Source organism: Mauremys reevesii, linkage group 9 (assembly GCF_016161935.1).
Source record: "Mauremys reevesii isolate NIE-2019 linkage group 9, ASM1616193v1, whole genome shotgun sequence".
Taxonomy (NCBI): domain Eukaryota; kingdom Metazoa; phylum Chordata; order Testudines; family Geoemydidae; genus Mauremys; species Mauremys reevesii.
The window spans coordinates 54,212,479-54,235,057 of NC_052631.1; the positions used below are offsets into that span (position 1 = coordinate 54,212,479).

A 22,579-nucleotide genomic window follows, 5' to 3' on the forward strand; every position below is an offset into this window, starting at 1 on the left:
CCCAGGACCACATTAGCATTTTTCACAGCTGCATCAGATTGGTGGCTCATAGTCATCCTTTGATCTGAAGAGGTTTTGCTTATCCTCTGTCACTTCCAACTGATACGTGTCCTGTTTATAGCAAAAATTCTTGTTAGTCCCTAACTCATGACTTTGCATTATTAAATTTCATCCCATTTCTATTACTCCAGTTTCCAACGCTTCTCGTACAATATTCCAGTCCTCCTCCATATTGGCAATCCCTTCCAATTTTGTGTCATTCGCAAATTTTATTAGCACACTTCCACTTTTTGTGCCAAAGTCAATAATGAAAATGTGACATAAGACTGGTCCCAAGACCAATCCTTGAGGAACTACACTAGTAACCTGCCTCCACTCTGACAGTTCACCTTTCAGTATGACCTGTTGTAGTCTCCCCTTTAACTAGTTCCTTACTAAGCTTTTGATTCTCATATTAACCCTCATCTTCACCAATTTAACTAATAATCTGCACCGTGTAACCATATCAAATGCCTTACTGAAATCCAGGCAGATTAGTTCTACTGCATTTGTCTAGAAAACCAGTTATCTTCTCAAAGAAGGAGATCAGGTTGGTCTGGCACAATCTACCTTTTGTAAAACCATGTTGTATTTTATCCCAATTACTGTTTACCTTTTATGTCCTTAATTACATTCTGTTTTAAAATTTGTTCTACAACCTTGCATACAATTGAGGTCAAACTAATGGCCATGTAGTTTCTCACATCACTTTTTTAACCTTTCTTAAATATAAATACTACATTTGCAATTCTCCAGTCAGGGGGTATGACCCCCGAGTTTATGGATGCATTAAAAATCCTTGCTCTTGGGCTTGCAATTTCATGTGCCAGTTCCTTTAATATTCTTGGATGGAGATAATGCAGGGCCCCCCGAGATGTTTGAGTTTCACTTCCACCACAGATGTGGTAATTTCAACTTCCATGTCCTTGTTCCTATTGGCCATCCTGCCACTGTCCCCAAGCTAGTCATTAATCTTATTATAAACTGAGACAAAATATTCGTTTAGGTATTAGACCATCCCTGGATTATCTTTATACTCCATCCCATCCACAGTGATTAGAGATCCCATTTCTTCTTTCCTTGTTTTCTTTTTATTTATATGGCTAAAGCAGGGGTGGGCAAATGTTTTGGCCCGAGGGCCACATCTGGGTGGGGAAATTGCATGCAGGCCCATGAATGTAGGGCTGGGGCAGGGGGTTGGGATGTGGGAGGGGGTGCAGTGTACAGGAAGGGGCTCAGGGCAAGGGATTGGGGTCTCAGAACAGGAGGGTGTGGCAAGGGGCTCACAGCAGGCGGTTGAGGTGCAGGAGGGGTACAGCAGGGGGCTCAGGGCAGGGAGTTGGGGTGCACGTGGGGTTTGGGGTGCAGGCTCCAGTTCAGCACCACTTACCTGGAGTGGCTCCCTGCCTGCCCTGGCCCCATGCCACTGCTGGAAGCGGCCAGCACCACATCGCTGTAGCCCCTGGGGGAGAGGGCTCCACGCACTGCCCTCATCTGTGAGTACCTCCCCCAAAGCTCTCATTGGCCACAGTTCCCCATTCCCAGCCAATGGGAGCTGCAGGGGGCGGTGCCTGCAGGCAAGGGCAGCATGCGGAGCCATCTACCCCCCCTTCCCCAGGGGCCACAGGGATGTGTTGCTGGCCACTTCCAGGAGCCACATGGGGCCAGGGGTGGCAATCTCGCAGGCTAGATCCAAAGCCCTGACTGGTCAGATCTGGCCCGTGGGCCTTAGTTTGCCACTCCTGGGCTAAAGAATATTTTATTAGTGGGTTTAATTTTCTTTCATCTGGTCTGATCATCTGTATATTACAGGCCCCCAACACCACTGACTGCACACTAAACCCAATAACCAAATCAGGCGAAAGTATTACAGCCCACAGGAGACTAAACTATTATGTGCCACAAGCAGAGAATAGAAGGGATGAGGTGCACCAGTGCGCAAGGGTAGGGAAATGATCGAGAGAGACCCCAGTGATCCTGGCAAATAACCTGTAGCCATGCTGCAGAGGAAGGCACATTTAAAAAAACAAACAAACAAAAAACACCAAGGCCACTGCCAATCTAACCTGGGGAAAAATTCCTTCACAACCCCACTTACGATGATCAATTGGAACCTGAGCATGTGAGAAAGAACTAGTTCATGAAAACGATTGGGTCCTTACTTGTATTGTTCTCACTTATCTATTCCTGTTGTAATGGAGAAGCAAACATTTACATTTGTTTATAACCCTGTAACTACATTACCCAGCAAAGAAATCTTATGAAATGTTAATCAAGTATTTGAGGACTTTAACAGAAAATGCTACTTTCAACGTAAGTGATCATTGTGTGTGATATTTGAGGTTAAGGACTCTGAGTGCATTCCTCACTACCTGTAACCAAAAGAAAAGCCAACATGGAGAGAGTCAGCTTGAAAGATCCTGTATTTCTGGACTGTTTGCATTCTAATAACTGAACGAGAAGACGGAGAACCCCAGAATTATTCTGGGTAGCCCCAAAGGACTTTTGGGAAATCGGCAGTTCATTACATCACTACCACCATTTGGTGTTACAAACTGTGATTTACCTGTTATATTTTACATGATTTAACCTCTCAAAAACACTCATTCTTTTTTCTTAGCTAATACTCCTATAGTTAATTTACTATAGAATTGGCTGCCAAGTTGTCTTTGATGTAAGATCTGGAGTACCAATTGATTCGGAGTAAGTGACTGGTCTCTTGGGACCAGGAGAAACAATGTGGTGCGATTTTAGGTTTAAGCAACCTTTTATTACAAAGTTCAGTTTGTCTGGTGACCAGATAGACTGGAGAGGCTAAGCCCTGGTCTACACTACAGGGTTAGGTCGAATGTAGCTGTTAGGTCAATTTATAATGAATGCACCTACACAAGCAACCCTGTTCCGTTGACCTAAAGCAGGGCCGGCTCCAGACCCCAGCGCGACAAGCACGCGCGTGGGGCGGCACTTGCCGGCAGGGGCGGCAGATTGGGCCGGCAGACCTGCCGCAGTCACGCCTGCGGGAGGTCCACCGGAGCCCCGGGACGACCGGACCTGCCGCAGGCATGACTGTGGAGGGGGCGCTCCTCCGGCGGCTCTAGTGGACCTCCCGCAGGCGTGACTGCGGACGGTTCGCTGGTCGCGTGGGTCGGCAGGACCTCCCGCAGGCATGCCTGCGGCAGCTCAACCGCAGCCGCCGGACCAGCGAACTGCCCGCAGCTGCGGGAGGTCCAGCCGAGCCACGCGACTAGCGGACCCTCACCAGTCAAGCCCGCGGGAGGTCCGCTGCTCCCGGGGCTCTGGGGCGCCTCCCGCGCATGACTGCTTGGGGCAGCGGAATATGTAGAGCCGGCCCTGACCTAAAGGGCTCTTACAATCGACTTCTGTACTCCTCCCCAGCGAGGGGAGTAGCGCTAAAATCGATCTTGCTGGGTCAAATTTGAGGTAGCGTAGACACAAATGGACATTATTAGAGTACTCCAATGTGACCGCTCTGGACAGTACTTTCAACTCCGATGCACTAGCAGGTACACAGGAAAAGCCCCAGGAACTTTTGAATTTCATTTCCTGTTTGGTCAGCGTGGTGAGCTCAGTAGCACAGGTGACCATGCAGTCGCCCCAGCATGGAGCAAATGGGAGACACGGGCTCAGATTGCTGTATGGAAAGAAGAATCTGTGCTTCCCTCCTCCCCCACCCCACCCGGGCTACCTTATCAGTTATCTCCCTTTTTTTAATTAATAAAGAATGCATGGTTTCAAAACAATAGTGACTTTATTTATAGAGGAGAAATAGCTCAGTGGTTTGAGCATTAGCCTGCTAAACCCAGGGTTGTAAGCTCAATCCTTGAGGGGGCCACTTAGGGATCTGGGGCAAAATCAGTACTTGGTCCTGCTAATGAAGGCAGGGGGCTGGACTCGATGACCTTTCAGGGTCCTTTCCAGCTCTATGAGATAGGTATATCTCCATATTTTTATTTATTTACTTTGCCAGCTGTGATCAAAGGTTGGCTTACAGGGAATTCAAATTAACAAAGGCAACGGGGTTGCATCAAGGAGAAACACACACAACTGTCACACCATAGCCTGGCCAGTCATGAAACTTGTTTTCAAAGCCTCTCTGATGCGCAGCGCACGTACCTGTGCTTTTCTAATCGCCCTAGTGTCTGGCTGTTATTGGCAGCCAGGCGATTTGCCTCAACCTCCCACCCCGCCATAAACTTCTCCCCCTTAGTCTCATAGATATTATGGAGCACACAGCAAGCAGTAATAACAATGGGAATATTGGTTGCGCTGAGGTCTAACCTAGTCAAAAAACAGTGCCAGTGAGCTTGTAAACGTCCAAAGGCACATTCTACCACCATTCTGCACTTGCTCAGCCTATAGTTGAACTGCTCCTTACTGCTGTCCAGGCTGCCTGTGTATGGCTTCATGAGCCATGGGAGCAAGGGGTAGGTTGGGTCTCTAAGGATAACTATTGGCATTTCAACATCCCCAACAGTAATTTTCTGGTCTGGGAAGTAAGTCCCTTCTTGCAGTTGCTCAAACAGCACGGACTTCCTAAATATGTGAGCATCATGCACCTTTCCCGGCCAACCCAAGTTGATGTTGGTGAAATGTCCCTTGTGATCCACCAATGTTTGCAGCACCATTAAGAAATACCCCTTGTGGTTTATGTACTGTTTGACAAGGTGGTCCGGTGCCAAGATAGGGATATGTGTTCTGTCTATCACCCCACCACAATTAGGGAAACCCATTGCAGCAAAGCTATCCACTATGACCTGCACATTTCCCAGAGTCACTATCCTTGATAGCAGAATGTCAGGGATTGCATTGGCTACTTGAATCACAGCAGTCCCTACAGTAGATTTGCCCACTCCAAATTGATTCCCAACTCAGGTAGCAGTCAGGAGTTGCAGACTTCCAGAGGGCTATTGCCACTCGCTTCTCAACTGTCAGGGCAGCTCTCATCTTGGTATTTCTGCGCTTCAGGGCAGGGGAAAGCAACTCAGAGTTCCAGGAAAGTGGCCTTACGCATGTGAAAGTTTCACAGCCACTGGGAATCATCCCAGACCTGCAACACTATGCAGTCTCACCAGTCTGTGCTTGTTTGCCGGGCCCAGAATCGGCGTTCCACTCTATCAACCAGCCCCACTGCTGCCATGATGTCCCAATTGCCACATCACGTGCTTTCAGGAACGTCTGTGTCCATGTCCTCCTCACAATCGTCATTGTGCTACCATCTCTTAGCCAGGTTCTGCACACACTGCAGTATAATGCACAAGATGTTTACAATGCTCGCAAGAGCAGCGATGAGCTGAGCAGGCTCCATGCTATGGCATCTGCATGGGTCACCCAGGAAAGAAGGCGCGAAATGATTGTGTGCATCTATTTTCATGGAGAGAGGGAGGGAAGACTGACGACATGTACCCAAAACCACCCGCGACAATGTTTTTGCCCCATCGTGCATTGGGAGCTTAACCCAGAATTCCAATGGGCAGCGGAGACTGCAGGAACTGTGGGATAGCTTCCCACAGTGCACCGCTCCGTGAGTCGATGCTAGCCATGGTAGTGAGGACACACACTGCCGACTTAATGTACTTAGTGGGGACATACACAATCGACTGTATAAAATCGATTTCTAAATATCGACATATAAAATTGACCTAATTTCATAGTGTAGACATACAATGGAGTCACAGACTGTCCTCTTAGGGTAAGACTGGTATAGTGATCCAGGATTTCACAGGCTTGGTGAAATCTAATTATAGAACATACCCCAAACTGGTGGGATCTGCCCATATTTTCTGACAGTCTACCCTGAGGTATGCACTCGCAGTTGGTGAGCCACTCCAGACAGTGCGATACCCTTCATGATCTCTTCAGTGAGCAGCCTTGAAACAGAAACAGAAGACAAACCAGAAGAAACCCCCAGGGCTGCTGAGCCTCGCCCCTTACGATTACAACCAACCCCACCATACAATCTCACTCAAATTTGTCAAGCTCTATCTTAAAACTAATTGTTTGCCCTCACAACTCTTATTGGGAGGCTATTCCAGACCCTCACCCCTCTGATGGTTAGAAATCTTCTAATTTCCAGCCTGAATTTGTTCATGACTAGTTTATACCCCTTTGATCATGTGCCAACATTGTCCTGTAGTTTCAATAGCTTTTCACCCTCCCTGCTGTTTACCTCCCTGCTGTATTCAGAGAGAGCAATTGTACTCTTAGCCTTCTTTTTGCTAAGTTCTTCCAGTCTCCTCTCATTAAATAAGCCCTCCATTCACCTGATCATCCTAGGAGCTCTTTTCTTCACTTTTTCCAGTTTGCATTAATCTTTCTTGAACATGGGTGACCACAATTGTACACAATATTCCAAATGAGGTCTTACCAGTGCTTTGTACACTGTCTCTATCTCTACTGGAAATGCCTTGCCTGATGCATTCTAGAATCACATTTGCCTTTTTCACAGCTGCATCACACTGGTGACTCAGTCATCCTGTGACTGACCCACACACCCAGGTCCCTCTCCTCCTCTGTCACTTCCAGCTTATAAGCCCCAATTTATAGCAGAAATTCTTATGTTTAGACCCTAATTGAATGACCTTGCACTTTATACTATTGAATTTCATCCCATGTCTGTTACTCCAGTCTTCAAGATCATCCAGATCTTCCTCGATAATATTCCGATCCTCCTCTGTATTTACAATGCCTCTCAGCTTTGCAGCAAATTTCATTAGCATGCTCCTACTTTTGTGCCAAAGTCATTAATAAAAATATTAATAACAGTTCCAAGACGAATCCACCAGTAACCTCCCTCCAGTCTGCCTTTCAACACAACCCATTACCTTCTTCCGTTAGCCAGTTTCTTACCCACTTTGTAATTATTATTATTATACTAATCCCCAACTTCTCTACTTTAACTACTAATTTTCCATGTGGTACTATGTCAAATGCTTTAGCAAGGTTCAAGTGTGTTAAATCTACTTCGTTTACCTTATCTAAAAATTAGTTAGCTTCTCAACAAAGGAAATCAGGTTAGTCTGGCACGATCTACCTCTGGTAAACTCATGTTGCATTACATCCCGTTCTTCAATTACCTGCATGAATTGAATTATTCTTTCCTTCACAAGAATTCTCCTCCTCACTTTACACATCCTTATCTTTAATTCAGAGATCAATGCTGCCCCACTGCCTCTCCATACTCACCACTGAGCCCAAGCTATGACCGATACCTAGATATCACAGTGACTGGCACATTAAACCTTTATGAAGGCAGACACTGCATTCAGCAACAACAGGTAAGAACATTAGTGTGTCTGCAAAGGGAAAAAAAGGGAACATTTAACTTGGGAGTCCAACTGCCACCATTATTAGTGTTGTCCTGGCCATTAAACTCAGTTAAAGCTTCTAAAGATTAAGCCTACTAGTCCCAAATTGCTAATTCTGTAATCACATTCCTACCTCTACCAGAAATTCAGGAATAGATACCATTGCAATTTATCAGAGCAGATTTTTTCTCTCAAATTAACTTGAAATAATTAACATAAACATTAATGAAGATAAGTAAAATGCTAATCAATTTATCCTACCCTATTCCACATTTGCAGTACAATGACCAGGCACAAACAAAACTAATCAGCGCAGTGATGCTATCCTCACTAGGAGGCACCTAATTTTTAAAGCAAATTATTTGATTAGGAACAACAGCATGCTTGGCTCTGTGCAATTCATAAAGATACAGACCATTTCTCCTACTCCGGTTTACCACTGTGGACTTTGTTTTCCATTTTTACAGTCACATCTGCACATTTCTCAGCCACTCACTCATTAAGTTTCACCACTAGCAGTATTTTCCTAATCTGTCCCATGGAAATTCAGTTTTCTTTCTCTAGGTAATGATATCTGGTGGCCTAATCACTTTAAATACTTCACACTAAACTTTATCTAATTGTCCTCAACATTAATATAATCTTGAACAAGGAGAGGAACTTCAAAAGAGAACTATCTGCCAGAGCTGGGGGACACTTGTGATGGCACAGTACTGTGGAAGCAGGGAAAGCTTCAATAAGGATTTGAAGGGGATTTTAATGCATGTTAGTCAGTTAGCAAGAGTCAGGCCATACTGTGACCCTTATGACGTGAGATTTGTAGAAGCAAGATAATGTAAGACAGAGTGAACTGTGTGAAAGTATTACGACCTTGCAATGTGCAGTCTTGCTTTTTCTAGTAAGATAGCAGAAAAGCTTATGTATAAACAAAATGTAGTTGTTGCTTTTTACTGTCTGTATTATTGCTAGAAATTGTCTGTAACAAAGGTATAAAGGCTTGATGTAATTGTTTACCAGTTGAGAGACCTGTCCAGGACCCTGTGTCCTATGGCACTCTCTCCCTCCATGGTAATTACTGGAGAAATAATAAAGTATTTAATCTTGCTGCACCCAAACAAAAAGCGAGAACTAAGTTTTTCTTCGACAATTTGGGGGCTCGTCCGGGATGGCAACGCCCACGGACCCACAGACAACTACTACGGATCATTCCCCTTCGAACCCCATGGTGCCACATGAGAGGTATGAGACCTTTTGAAATCTCTATTGGGGTATCGGAGGAGGACTTTCCGTGAGGACGTCTGTCTCTGTTGGGCTCACGCCATCTGAACTTATTGACTGTGCAGCAGGATCAGATGCAAAGTGGTATTGGGGAGAGGCCCCAATAAGGTTAGTTTATAGCAGTACTGGGAACTGCTGAGTTGGCCAACAGGTAAATGCATAGGTAAATGCATAAGGTAATGCATAGGTAATGCATTAGAATGCACCGGTGCTGAGGGGTTTTTACCGCCTCAAGAGTGGTTGTCATACCGCCTCATGGTATTGGTCCGGACCAGGTAAAGATGCATCGTGGTTAAAAAAAAAAAAAAAAAATTTAAAAAGAGATAAAAAGGTTAAAAAAGGGCTAAAAAAAAAAAAAGGAAGAAAAGAGGCCTTGGTGTGTGTGTGTGTGTACACCAGTGTGAGTGGCTGTTACCGGGCTAGCCTGGTAACTAGTGGATCTTTAGGAGATCCGACCCACGGTGGGCTGACTCAGCCTGGCATAGTCCGGCGAGGAAGCTGCCTGGGTCTAGGAGTGTGTGAACCCATCTTCCCTCCCCTTTCCTTGTGAGTCTCTCCTGTGTGAGTGGAAAATGGGTAAGGGACTGTCTAAATATTCCACCTCACCCCCTAAGGGTACCCCAGCATAGTACATGTACGTACATTATGGTCCTAAAACCTGCAGGTATTTAGCGAATTGGAATCTTCACATGCGTGAAAATCCATCTAAATAATGCCCATTAGAAGGTACCTTCAATCTAGATAAGATCATATATCTCAGAGGAGCTTTTAATCACGAAAGAAAAGCCTCTGACACAGTGTGAGCAATTTGTCTAGGAACGGGTTAATTTGAAACTCGGCTAACCCCAGAGATAAGGAGAGAGCTACTTTATGTTCAAGGTCAAGAACCAGCACACAGACTATGCTAAGTAAAACTGCTTTCAGCCCCAGCTGGTTGTGGAAAATAAAGAGAGGCAAACCAAAGGCAGTACAAGTTACAGAACTGAGATTGCATTTGTAAAGCTTAATTCTCCAGTGAGATCCAACAGTGTGCTCCTGCAACCCTGTAGCTGGTATGGCTCGGTGACACTGGAAAAGCCATAGGGCAGCTGACCTGAACTGGAATCTCTGAAAGAGACGCCGCAGGAGATTCCAGGGTGTAAAAGAACAGCCATCCCAAGAGTGGAAGCATGTTGGAAATTCTGGTCAAGCTGTATACAGGATAATCTCCCATCCACCTATTCCCCTTCTCTGAACATTATACACAGACGTGGCCAGTCTGGATATGTGTAAGTATTAAAGTGGCTTAAGGCTTGGGGCATTCATATTTTTCCTGTGTGATGTGGGAGCATTCCCAACACTCTCCATTGTTGTTTTATTATTTTTAATGAAGTTTTAAAATTTGATTATATGCTCTGTCAGTCTGATCACCTGACATGAGGGATAAATTAGTAACAGGAATTTGTCACAGTTTGGTGAGCAATTATGTATGGGGGAGCCCTGCAGAATTTACACCATCTATCTGTTTTACCCTTGTTATTTTGTGTTTGCTTTGTTTGGTATTGTTGGTGTTATATGATAAGGATTGCATGATTAAAGGTGAGCTCTAATAGAATAAGGAAACACTATTTGGTTTTGGTGCACTATTTAGCTTTGGCTCTGTTTTGTTTGACCGGTTACTGTTGTTTTTCTGCTCTGTTCATTTGGGCGTTAGATGTGTGAGCGGAACTGAACTTCTCGTTCGTAATTCCTCAGGGTGGAAGCCATGTGTGCGATGAAGCTCTGAGGTTGTCCTGAGATTTTACTGTCCCGCCCCCCTGTAACGGACAATGTACTAGAAGTGGAAAAATCTGGCTTAAACTGTAATTTTCTCTGCTCTCTGTGTAATTTTCTTTTCTGTTTAAGTGTCAGCAGACAAATGGGTGGGTCTCTGGGTAGACCCCTAAAGGAGTTTGGATTGTGTGTTAAGTAAATGGCCTTTACCCAATGGCCATGTATTTTTGCCCAGGTGGCAAGCCTTCGAAGGGAGGACTCGGGTAGTCTTCTGAGTAGAAATGTTTTGGGGAAAAGACCAGAAGGGTGGGGGCTAGTTGAGTAGCCCACCCTCCTAGCTAAGAACTGGTTGTGGAACAAGCTAGTGTCCATGGACGGGACGATTCAGCGAGAAAAAAAAGGATTGGGCCCACGCGGGCAGGCAACAGACAAAGAGATTTGGAAAACAGGTTGGAAACTTTTGAGGGTGTAGTGGAAAGAAGGTGTAAGTGAACATAAGCATGAGGATTTCAAATACTCAAGAGGATATTTGGAATGGTGATTTGGGTTGATAAAAGTGACTGTTGGGAGACAAGCAAGTGATTTTTAAGGAAAGTGAAAAGTTGACTCTATAGTTGCTAGAGGGAACAGCAGTTGAACTTTGTAAAACTGCTAAAGAGAAAAGTTTTGGTGTCTTTGAAATGCTTGTAGATAAATTCGGGCAAAGAAATTATTAGATTGCAATCGTTTGGCTATGAATAATTTTGTTGAATCAGTTGAAGAATGTATACAGTACTATGTAATGAAATTTATTAGGCTCTAAAGGCACTATAAGTGGTGATGTTTTCTTTCAGTGTTTAAAAGCAGGAGTTAAAAGGAATAAAGGCAAGCCAGAAAGCATCTGTGTTAATGCAAATTAACTAACTGATAAGGTAGAGGCCGCTGAACCAGGGCTGTCTAACAAACACATACGAGAAAATATGGGGTAATTCCTCTGTTTTGCCTAGAATCAACAAGAGTATTTGTATATTTTAAGTAATGATTGACTGCCCAGAAGGGGTAGACTTTTGTTTTGTCTTTCAGATAATCAAAGAAAACTAATGCCAGCTGAACAGCATTCAACATATCATGCATTTACTGACAGAGTAACAACTATGTTTTGTGTTCTATGTTCTGTCTTGTGGTGTTTGTCTCAAGTGGCCAGAATTGTTGTGTTTAGTATTTTTATGGGATGGTCTAATTTAAAATCAAGTGGCAGTGTTAAATTGAAATGCAGATACTTGTTTTGTTCAATTTAGAATACAAAGTGTTTGGATATATCAGAAAAATAAGATATACTAAAGTCTAATACATTTTCTTAAGTAAGAGAAAGAAACTACATTGGCCAAATCTTTTAATTGAGAATTGTTGTTAAAATTTGCATACTGCCAGTCTTTGGAAGCAAGGACATGAAAAGTTAACCCACTCCCCATATTGTACATGGGATCCTTCTGGCTACCTTAGACTTCTAGCCAGAGGGCTGGGGATGGTGGAAAGCTATTGGACTAGAGGTTATATTAAGTGAACTTCTCAAAGTGGGTGTGCTTGTCGAAGAAAAACTTAGTTCTCGCTTTTTGTTTGGGTGCAGCAAGATTAAATACTTTATTATTTCTCCAGTAATTACCATGGAGGGAGAGAGTGCCATAGGACACAGGGTCCTGGACAGGTCTCTCAACTGGTAAACAATTACATCAAGCCTTTATACCTTTGTTACAGACAATTTCTAGCAATAATACAGACAGTAAAAAGCAACAACTACATTTTGTTTATACATAAGCTTTTCTGCTATCTTACTAGAAAAAGCAAGACTGCACATTGCAAGGTCGTAATACTTTCACACAGTTCACTCTGTCTTACATTATCTTGCTTCTACAAATCTCACGTCATAAGGGTCACAGTATGGCCTGACTCTTGCTAACTGACTAACATGCATTAAAATCCCCTTCAAATCCTTATTGAAGCTTTCCCTGCTTCCACAGTACCAAGGGTCAGCCTGCAGTATAAAGCACGTGTTAGGACATAAGACAGCAAAAAAAAAAAAAAACACCTTCAAATTTGGAAATTAAAACAAACAAACAAAAAAACCCATCCAAGGACAAGTTAAACAACAGATGTTCACAGCTGATCTCATCATGGCACAGCTGCTCAGACATGTTAAATAAGTAACAAATAAAGTCTATCAGCAATTTTTTTTATCCTCTCCCTTCCCCCAAACAGATGCAGAGGAGTCAGAAACTGAAGTAGTGGATGAAGTACTGGTGCAGCCATCATCATTCAGCACTTGTCAAGGGAAAACAAAAGACCAGGGTCAAATCACTTTCCAACCTGTGGTAGAAGTCACAAGACAAGCTCTTTATTGAGTTTCAGAAGGAGATGAACGATGCCCAGGAATTCCAGAAGCTATAGCTGTGGAGGAAGAGGAAAGGCCAATTCTGCTGACAAAGGAAGGACTAGGCTGCACAACTACAGGCCACACAAGAAGGGTATAGGAATAGAATTTGAAAGACAGGACTTTTGCTTTTTATTGCATCTGTAATTTCATAAACAGAATCACCTATATTTAATATCCTCTACGTATATGGGAAATAAAACAGTCTTCTGCACAAATCTGCCTTATGAGTTATCTTAAACTCATAATGCCCCCTACTGACAAACAACAGAAACACAAGATACATTTGGATCAGCTCAGTTTTTCCATTAATGAAGCAATTTCCTCTCTGTTTCCTTGTATTTCTTAATAGCTCTGATGATTATCTCCAGTCTTCCAAGTATTCAATTCCAGCTTAGCATCATGTCATAGATTCCAAGGCCAGAAGGGACCACTGTGGTCATCTAGTCTGTTGTCCTGCATAACACATACTATAGAGCTTCCTCAAAATAATTCCTGTTTGGATGAGGCTCTATTATTTCATAGGCTCTATTATTTTCTGAAAAATCAGAGTTTAGTCCAGCTTCTGATTTACTCAGTAAACACCTGGAAGTTTCTTCCAAATTCTTAAGGCCTCTTTAGAGTCATATAAATCTGTCTGCCTCCTGCAGGTCAATGTTAATAAAACTGAGATCATTGTGTCTTTCCAATGCTTGGAAATACTTTCCAGATAAATATACAAAACAAATTAAAATACAACAAAGTTGAATTATGTAACAGTTTAAAATTCAAACATTTAATGACCAGGGAACTTGTTTCTCTGATAATAATCAATCTACCAAGTCAGTTTGTTTAAAATATTGGAAGATGAATATGTATGTAACAAGAGGCATTGTGGTCCAGCACATGGGGCACACTAGATCAGGAGACCCAGCTCTGCCACAGAATTGGTGCATGACCTTGGGAAGTCATCTCATCTCTCTGTCTCTTTGTTCTCCCTCCCATCCTTTGTCTGCTTTGTCTATTTAGAATGCACGTTCTTCAGTGCAGGGATGGTCTCTTACTAGGTGTTTGTACAGTGCCTGGCACAAGATGGTCATGATCTCAGATAAGTACTCTAGGCATTATCATAATACAGGTGATAGATAATAAACTGCATTCCATTTATGGAACCCTAAATGGAACAGACTAAGTTTGCATTCAGTTAAATTTAATGCATGGTACTCATCATTGTTTCATACTGACGCCAGCTATAAAGTCTTGCTCAGTTTCATTCTGAGCAGTGCACCAAGGAGAAGTGTCCATATTTACATACAGCTGCAAGAACCAGACTGGAGCACAGGACTGTGGTAAGAAGAGTCACTGCACATACCAAGGTACCATGTTGTTTGAGCCCCACTGGAACCTTCAGTATCACTTCCGTATTTACCTATGAAGAGAGAGTTGAATGTTAAACCCGAGTAAAAACATACTCTTGAGCTATTATTCCATGTTCAATAGCTTTTGTTTCTCCTTTAGATACAGTAATTAAGCAAGATTCACACCACAATCTATTTAATGTTAGTGAACAGCCCTCAACATCATTTAACCGCTCTAGTTGTTCAGGCGCTCGCCATTCCTTTACAAGATTTATCCTTTCATACAGTATTGGAATTCAAAAGTCAAAGCTGGGGGAGAGACATTTCCATTTAGTCTGTCTGCCCATCTTGAGAGCTGGCTTCTTCTTGAACTTCTGGGGCATTTATCTGGTACACAGTACCTGAGGCACTGTACTGTGCATTTATTTTCTCTACAGCTTTGCTCTTATATTAGCCTTGACATTAGGAACATTATGCAACTCGTGCACACTGTAGGACTGGAGGAATAAGCTTATGGAATGAATGCTTGGATAAATAACTCTCACGTAACAGTGACCTGCAAAGACAAAAAAAGGGCTTGTGTCCTTTTATGCTCTTTATCGTTCATGAAGTCCTGAAAGATTTTTGTCAAGAACAATAAACAAGAAGTCCTCCAGCAAAAGCAGGTGACCAGACACAATATTCCGGATATTTCCATGGGGGGGAAAAAAAGAAGCAAAAAGACAGACAGACATATATATTGTATATATATTTTTAATAACTGACCAAAAGCTTCCATACCTTCTTTATATATAAACAAAAAAGGACACAAAAAACCACCTTATTTAAATACTTTGCAGGTCACCTTTAATGTTCTGTAGCCTCCAAAGATTTCCTAGAGGCAGAGTTGCTCAAATTACAGTGCCAGATCACTCTTATTTCAGAATCTCTGCACTACTGCAGCACTGCTGAGTTTCAAAGCCAAGTGCTGACTGTATCAAGGACTTGCATCAAGAACCAGTGTAAATGAAATAAAAAAACTTCATCGGAGACATAAGCCATAGGTTAAGCATTCAGACTGGTATGAATGGCCTTTCCCCATATCATTCTTTACACTTTTCTCTGAAAATAATCATCCAACACAAAATGTATAAACCCAAGAACATTCACCTTCCTCTTTTTGTTCTTCAAACAAGAAGTAAAATCTTTATGCATAGGCTTGGAAGGATTAGATTTTTATTGTTAAATGTCAGTAAGTGGCTATTTCACTGTACACACACCGGATGAAAAAATATTTCCATCAATGATAATAAAAATTTACAGATAAGCAGAGTAAGAAAAATGCTGCTTGAGAACTTATTAAAGTAAAGATATTTACTTTGTATATTCTGACATGTGATGTTGACAATTTGTATTTCAGTGGTTATATGCTTTAACTTTTTGAATCTCAACATCTACTATAATTAAATAATTATTGTCTGACCCTCAATTTCCCACAGCTGTGAAAATTTAAATGGGTAAAAACTGAAAAAATGCCAAGCCTACTTATGAAGACCAATGCATAACATCAGTTATACCTCAGGGCTCCAGGTAAACCACTACAGGATGGGGAAAGGTCCAGAGACAGCACCAGTCATCAAAGGAAGGGACAGCACAGAATGAGCCATCAGCATAAGGTACAGAAGGAGCAAAAGTGGAAACTAGGTCAACTTATGAAGGATGAATATTAAAAAACAACACATTTAGGAACAAAATTAGAAAGGCCAAGGCACAAAATGAGATTAAACTAGCTACGGACATAAAGGGTAACAAGAAAACATTTTACAAATGCTTTAGAAGCAAGAGAAAGTCCAAGGACAAGGTAAGCCCATTACTCAATGAGGAGGGAAAGACAATAACAGAAAACGCAGCAATGGCAGAAGTGTCAAATGACTTTTTTGTTTCAGTTTTCATCAAAAAAAGTTAGCAGTTATTAGACAACGAACATAATGACATCAGTGCAAATGGGGTAAGATATGAGGCTCATATAGGAAAATAACAAGTTAAGAATAGACAAGTTAGATGTCTGGAAGTCGGCAAGGCCTGATAAAATACATTCTAGAATACTCAGGGAACTGGCTGAAAACATCTCTGAGCCATTAGCGATTATCTTTGAGAACTCATGGAACACAGGAGAGATCCCAGAGGACTGGAAAAGGGCAAATATAGTACCTGTGTATGAAAAAGGCAATAAGGACAACCCAGGGAATTATAGAGCAGTCAGTTCTCGTAAGGGGGTATGCAAGAAAAATAATTTAATGGAAGTAGAGCATGAGTTGAGTTCCACCATTTTTCCCACTCCCCACTGATCCCAGCACCAAATATGCTAGACATTGTTAGGAGTAGTTATGGGCAGATAAAATTAAAGAATAATCAAGTAACTATGTCTCATTTAAGCTGTGGGCTCATCAGTTGAAAACACAGAGGAGGAGAAAGACCTAGGTGCATTAGCTGACCACAGGGTGACTTAGTCACCAATATGATGTGGCCCTAAAAAAAGGCAAATGCAATCCTAGGATGTATCAGGCAAGATATTTCAAGTAGACACTGGGAAGTATTAATGCCACTGTACAAGGTACTGATCACACCTCACTGGGAATACTGTGTACTGTTCTGGTCACCCATGTTCAAGAAACATGGATTCAAACTCGAACAGGAGCAGAAATGATTGGGGAATGTACAGCCTATCTTACAAGAGGAGACTAAAAAAGCTTGGCTTATATAGCTTCGCAAAACAAAGGCTGACAGGGAATATGACTGCTCTCTAGGAATACAACAGGTGGGTAAACACCAGGTAGGGAGAAGAGCTATTTAAAGAAAAGGATAACATTGGCAAAAGAACAAATGGGGACAAACTGGTCAGGAACAAGTTTAGGCTGGAAATTAGAAGGTTTCTAAACCATCAGAGGCATGAGGTTCAGGAACAGCCTCCCAATAGGAGTGTGGGGGTGGGGGGCAGAGGACGGGGCAAACAACCTAACTAGTTTTTAAATTGATCTTGACACCATAATAGAGACTAAACTTAAATGTTAAATTAAAAAAAAAAAAAAAATAGGAGAGAAAAATTGCACCAATGCACAAACCACAAAAAAAAAAGAAAAGAGAGGCAAAAAGGCATCTTTAAAAAGTGGAAGTTAAATTGTAGTGAAAAAAACAGAAGTGGGGGCAGAGGACGGGGCAAACAACCTAACTAGTTTTTAAATTGATCTTGACACCATAATAGAGACTAAACTTAAATGTATACCCCAAATTAAAAAACATAGTAGGAGAACCAAAATTGCCACCGTGGCTAAACCACAAAGTAAAAGAAGCAGTGAGAGGCAAAAAGGCATCCTTTAAAAAGTGGAAGTTAAATTGTAGTGAGAAAAACAGAAAGGAGCATAAACTCTGGCAAGTAAAGTGTAAAAATATAATTAGGAAGACCAAAAAAGAATTTGAAGAACAGCTAGCCAAAGACTCAAAAAGTAATAGCAAAAAAAATTTGCCAAAAAGTACATCAGAAGCATGAAGCCTGCTAAGTAACCAGTGGGGCTAATGGACGATCAAGATGCTAAAGGAGCACTCAAGGACGATAAGGCTGTTGTGGAGAAACTAAATGAATTATTTGCATTGGTCTTCACGGCTGAAGAAGTGAGGGAGATTCCCAAACCTGAGCCATTCTTTTTAGGTGACAAATTTGAGGAACTGACCCAGATTGAGGTGACATTAAAGGAGGTTTTGGAACAAACTGATAAATTAAACAGTAATAAGTCCTCAGGACCAGATGATATTCACCCAAGAGTTCTGAAGGAACTCAAATGTGAAATTGCAGAACTATTAACTGTGGTTTCAAGTATCAGAGGGGTAGCCGTGTTAGTCTGGATCTGTAAAAAGAGCAAAGAGGCCTGTGGCACCTTATAGACTAACAGACGCATTACAGCATGAGCTTTTGTGGGTGAATACCCACTTTGTCGGATGCATGACGAAGGATGCAAACAGTGGTTTGTAACCTATCATTTAAATCATTTAACCTATCATTTGTAACCTATCATTTAAATCAGCTTCTGTACCAAATGACTGGAGGATTACTAATGTGACGCCAACTTTTAAAAAAGGCTCCAGAGGTGATCCCGGCAATTACAGACCAGTAAGCCTGACTTCAATATTGGGCAAACTGGCTGAAACTATAGTAAAGAACATAACTGTCAGACACATAGATGAACATAATCAACGACTTATATGTTAGCATAGAAAGTACCCTTATTAAGTTTGCAGATGACACCAAACTGGGAGGGATTGCAACTGCTTTGGAGGGCAGGATCATAATTCAAAATGATCTGGACAAATTGGAGAAATGGTCTGAGGTAAACCGGATGAAGTTTAATAAAGACAAATGCAAAGTGCTCCACTTAGGAAGGAACAATCAGTTTCACACATACAGAATGGGAAGAGACTGTCTAAGAAGGAGTACGGCAGAAAGGGATCTAGGAGTTATAGTGGACCACAAGCTAAATATGAGTCAACAGTGTGATGCTGTTGCAAAAAAAGCAAATGTGATTCTGGGATGCATTAACAGGTGTGTTGTGAGCAAGACACGAGAAGTCATTCTTCTGCTCTAATCTGCGCTGGTTAGGCCTCAACTGGAGTATTGTGTCCAGTTCTGGGCACTTCATTTCAAGAAAGATGTGGAGAAATTGGAGAGGGTCCAGAGAAGAGCAACAAGAATGATTAAAGGTCTTGAGAACATGACCTATGAAGGAAGGCTGAAAGAATTGGGTTTATTTAGTTTGGAAAAGAGAAGACTGAGAGGGGACATGATAGCAGTTTTCAGATATCTAAAAGGGTGTCATCAGGAGGAGGGAGAAAACTTGTTCACCTTAGCCTCTAAGGATAGAACAAGAAGCAATGGGCTTAAACTGCAGCAAGGGAGATTTAGGTTGGACATTAGGAAAATGTTCCTGTCAGGGTGGTTAAACACCGGAATAAATTGCCTAGGGAGGCTGTGGAATCTCTATCTCTGGAGATATTTATGAGTAGGTTAGATAAATGTCTATCAGGGATGGTCTAGACAGTATTTGGTCCTGCCATGAGGGCAGGGGACTGGACTCGATGACCTCTCAAGGTCCCTTCCAGTCCTAGAGTCTATGAATCTATGAAAATCTATAATTTGTTGGCGAAGAGTCAACATGGTTTTTGTAAAGGGAAATCATGACTCACCAATCTACTAGAATTCTTTGAGAGGGTTGGCAAGCATGTGGACAAGGGGGAACCAGTGTATTTAGATTTTCAGAAAGCAAGATCCCTCATCAATGGCTCTTGGGCAAAGTGGGCTGTCATGGGATGGAAGGGAAGGTCCTCTCATGGATTGGTAACTGGTTAAAAGATCAGAAACAAAGGGTAGGAATAATAGTTTTCAGAATGGAGGGAGGTAAACAGTGGTGTCCCCCAGGGGTCTGTACTGGGACCAGTCCTATTCAACATTTTCATAAATGATCTCGAAAAAGGGGTAAAAAGTGCAGTGGCAAAATTTGCAGATGATGCAAAACTACTCAAGATAGTTGGATCCAGGGTGGACTGTGATGAGCTGCAGAGGGATCTCATGGAACTGGGTGACTGGGCAGCAAGGTGGAAGATGAAATTCAATGTTGATAAATGCAGAGTAATACACATTGGAAAGCATGATCCAAACTATACATATAAAATGATGGGGTCTAAATTAGCTGTTAACACTCAAGAAAGAGATCTTGGAGTCCTTGTGGATAGTTCTCTGAAAACATCCACTCAATATGCAAGGGCAGTCAAGGAAACTAGCAGAATGTTGGGAATCATTGGGAGGGGGATAGACAGTAGGACGGAAAGTGTCATATTGCCTCTATATAGATCCATGGTATGCCCACATCTTGAATACTGCGTGCAGATGTGGTCGCCCCATCTCAAAAACGATATATTGGAAAAGGTTCAGAAAAGGGCAACAAATATGATTAAGGGAATGGAACAGCTTCCATATGAGAAGAGATTAATAAGACTGGGACTTTTCAGCTTGGAAAAGAGATGACTAAGGAGGGATATGATAGAGGTCTATAAAATCATAACTGGTGTGGAGCAAGTGAATAAGGAAGTGTTTTTTACTCCTCATAATACATGAACTAGGATTCACCCAATGAAATTAATAGGCAACAGGTTTAAAACAAAGAAAAAGAAGTATTTCTTCACACAACGCAGTCAACCTGTGGAAATCCTTGCCAGAGGATGTTGTGAAGGCCAAGACCATAACAGGATTCAAAAAAGAACTAGATACATTCATGGAGAATAGGTCCATCAATAGCTATTTGCCAGGATGGACAGGGGTGGTGTCTCTAGCCTCTGTTTGCCAGAAGCTGGGCATGGGCAACAGGGGATGGATCACTCTATGATTACCTGTTCTGTTCATTCCCTCTGGGGCACCTGGCATTGGCCACTGTTGGAAGACAGGATATTGGGCTAGTTGGACCTTTGGTCTAACCCAGTATGGCTGTTCTTACGTTCTTACAAGTTTGTGAATGGGATTATATGACAGGGCTGTCTGCGATAGCAAGGGACTAGATTAAATGATCGAGGAGGCCCCTTTCAGTCTGAAATAGGAACTTACATGTTTGTACTTCACAATGTTCCAATGACAGGTATGCCTGTTTCTCACTGAACATGGAGCTTCCACTTCAGAATACTTCCAACATTCAACTGATGGGAAACCTAGGAAAAGCAGAAATATGTTACATCAAGAATCAGACCAGGATGAGGCAATATATGGAATTCAAAATCCTTTCAAAGGGGATATCTGTCTATCATGCAGCTTAGCAGTCTCTACTCACTAAAAGCTAAGGGGTGAAATAACATCAACACTGGAAGAACTTTGCTGGGAAACTTGCACATTCAAACTAGTGCCACCAGTCCCTTTCATAAATCCTTAAACTCAACAAATTTTTGGATATATAAGAAAGTCTACACCAATGGTGAAATCCTAGTCACACTGAATAGCAAATGGGGGTGAAATACAATTCAAATGGCACCAGGATTTCACCATTGATCTTTGGGCTGTCTCCAATTTCCAGCCTTGCTGCTATGGCTCCTGCCTCCACCATACCCCATAATAAACTATTTTAACATTTCTCCTTATGGACTCCTGTTGTATCTCTGCAATGCTATTTTTTAAATTTAGTCTATTACTAAGAAATGTGGATCCCTACCATTAAAAAGTTTACTATAGGTGGCAGGGAGACAAGGGAAGGCAAAAATCCCATTATCAAAGTATATAGAACCTCCCTATAGTCCCAAAGATGTAAGAGTGAAAAGAATCCATCAAATAATGCCTGAGTAAAAAGACATAAAGGTGAGAAATGTATTCACATATCTGGTTTGGCGGTGAGCTAGGGAGTCTGTCTCTTGAAAAGAAACACATTTGTAGTAGGAGTGGGGACTTGATTGTTTATAAGATTTTAAATTATTCATTATTAGAAATATTGGATTTTTTTTTTAATAAAGAGTCTCAAGCTCCTACCATTCCGTCCCTTAGAAAGTCAAGAGTCCCTACAAAGATTTTCCTACTTAAACGTTGTGAGGGCTGGAAAGCACCAGAATAGTTTTGATTGATACAGTTCAGCTTTCCTTTGTATAGACTAAGCCACGAACTGCATCAATTGCAAGTTAGAATGCTGTGGAAACAAGTGGGCCATGCAAACCTTTATCAGTCCAGATTCTAAGGAGCAGGCCAACTGTCAACACTCCCATCTTAAAGATCCATATTAGGGGATACAATTCCCCTTCCCTGGGGTGGGGGTTACCTAGAGGATAAAATGGGTATAACTGGGATTTCCAAGAAGTTTATAACAATTAAACCTAAATTAGCCCTTTGTCAGGATAAAGTAGCATTGATCCAAATAGATGTAAAAAAAGAATTATTTGCCCTTCTTTTGCAGTCACTATTTTCCCCATTTTTAAATGACTATCCACATACCTCTCTCCACCAATGATTTTCCCCAAAGTCTGGATTTCACACTCTGTATGGTAATAGTTATTTCTCTAATCCCTCCCTCTTTCATAAAACAAAGTAGGAGTTATGCGTATTTCTTACTTTTATGGCAATGAATCAATATTTCTGGACTCTTCAGAAGAGTAAGTGCTTCCCCGTCATCCTCTGTTGGCCGGTGATACCGGCAGTGCACAGGCAACATGGCTTTAAAACAGCTAGCACACTGAGGGTCAGGTTTCATGTAAACAACAATGGCAAGGTCTGTGGCTAAGTATTCAGGAGATTCCACATCAACAATATCTGGAATCATCAGAGCCTGTGGAAAACAAAGACACAGTGAATACAGATGACTGAATATCAGGAAAAGCACACTGATAAATGTCATGAAAAGCACACTGATATTGTTATACAGGGAATACAGGATTAAAATGACTAAAAT

At 41.9% G+C, this 22,579-nt stretch overlaps 1 protein-coding gene across 11 annotated transcripts in view; it reads right to left on the reverse strand.

Moving 5' to 3' along the window:
* Window positions 1-22,579, reverse strand: part of PIGX (phosphatidylinositol glycan anchor biosynthesis class X) — a 27,743-nt gene continuing 5,164 nt past the window's right edge. For 8 of the 11 annotated variants that reach the window (XM_039489560.1, XM_039489552.1, XM_039489559.1 and 5 more), the window contains exons 5-8: window positions 22,243-22,456; window positions 21,851-21,952; window positions 20,764-20,864; window positions 13,974-14,209 (exon numbers count right to left, since the gene is read on the reverse strand). In XM_039489560.1, coding sequence (XP_039345494.1) covers window positions 14,051-14,209; window positions 20,764-20,864; window positions 21,851-21,952; window positions 22,243-22,456 — 576 coding nt within the window. In that variant the 3' untranslated portion in view covers window positions 13,974-14,050. Of the gene's footprint in view, window positions 112-12,266; window positions 12,819-13,973; window positions 14,210-20,763; window positions 20,865-21,850; window positions 21,953-22,242; window positions 22,457-22,579 lie in introns of those variants that run through there. The other 3 variants (XM_039489553.1, XM_039489555.1, XM_039489556.1) reach the window with 3 other exon arrangements.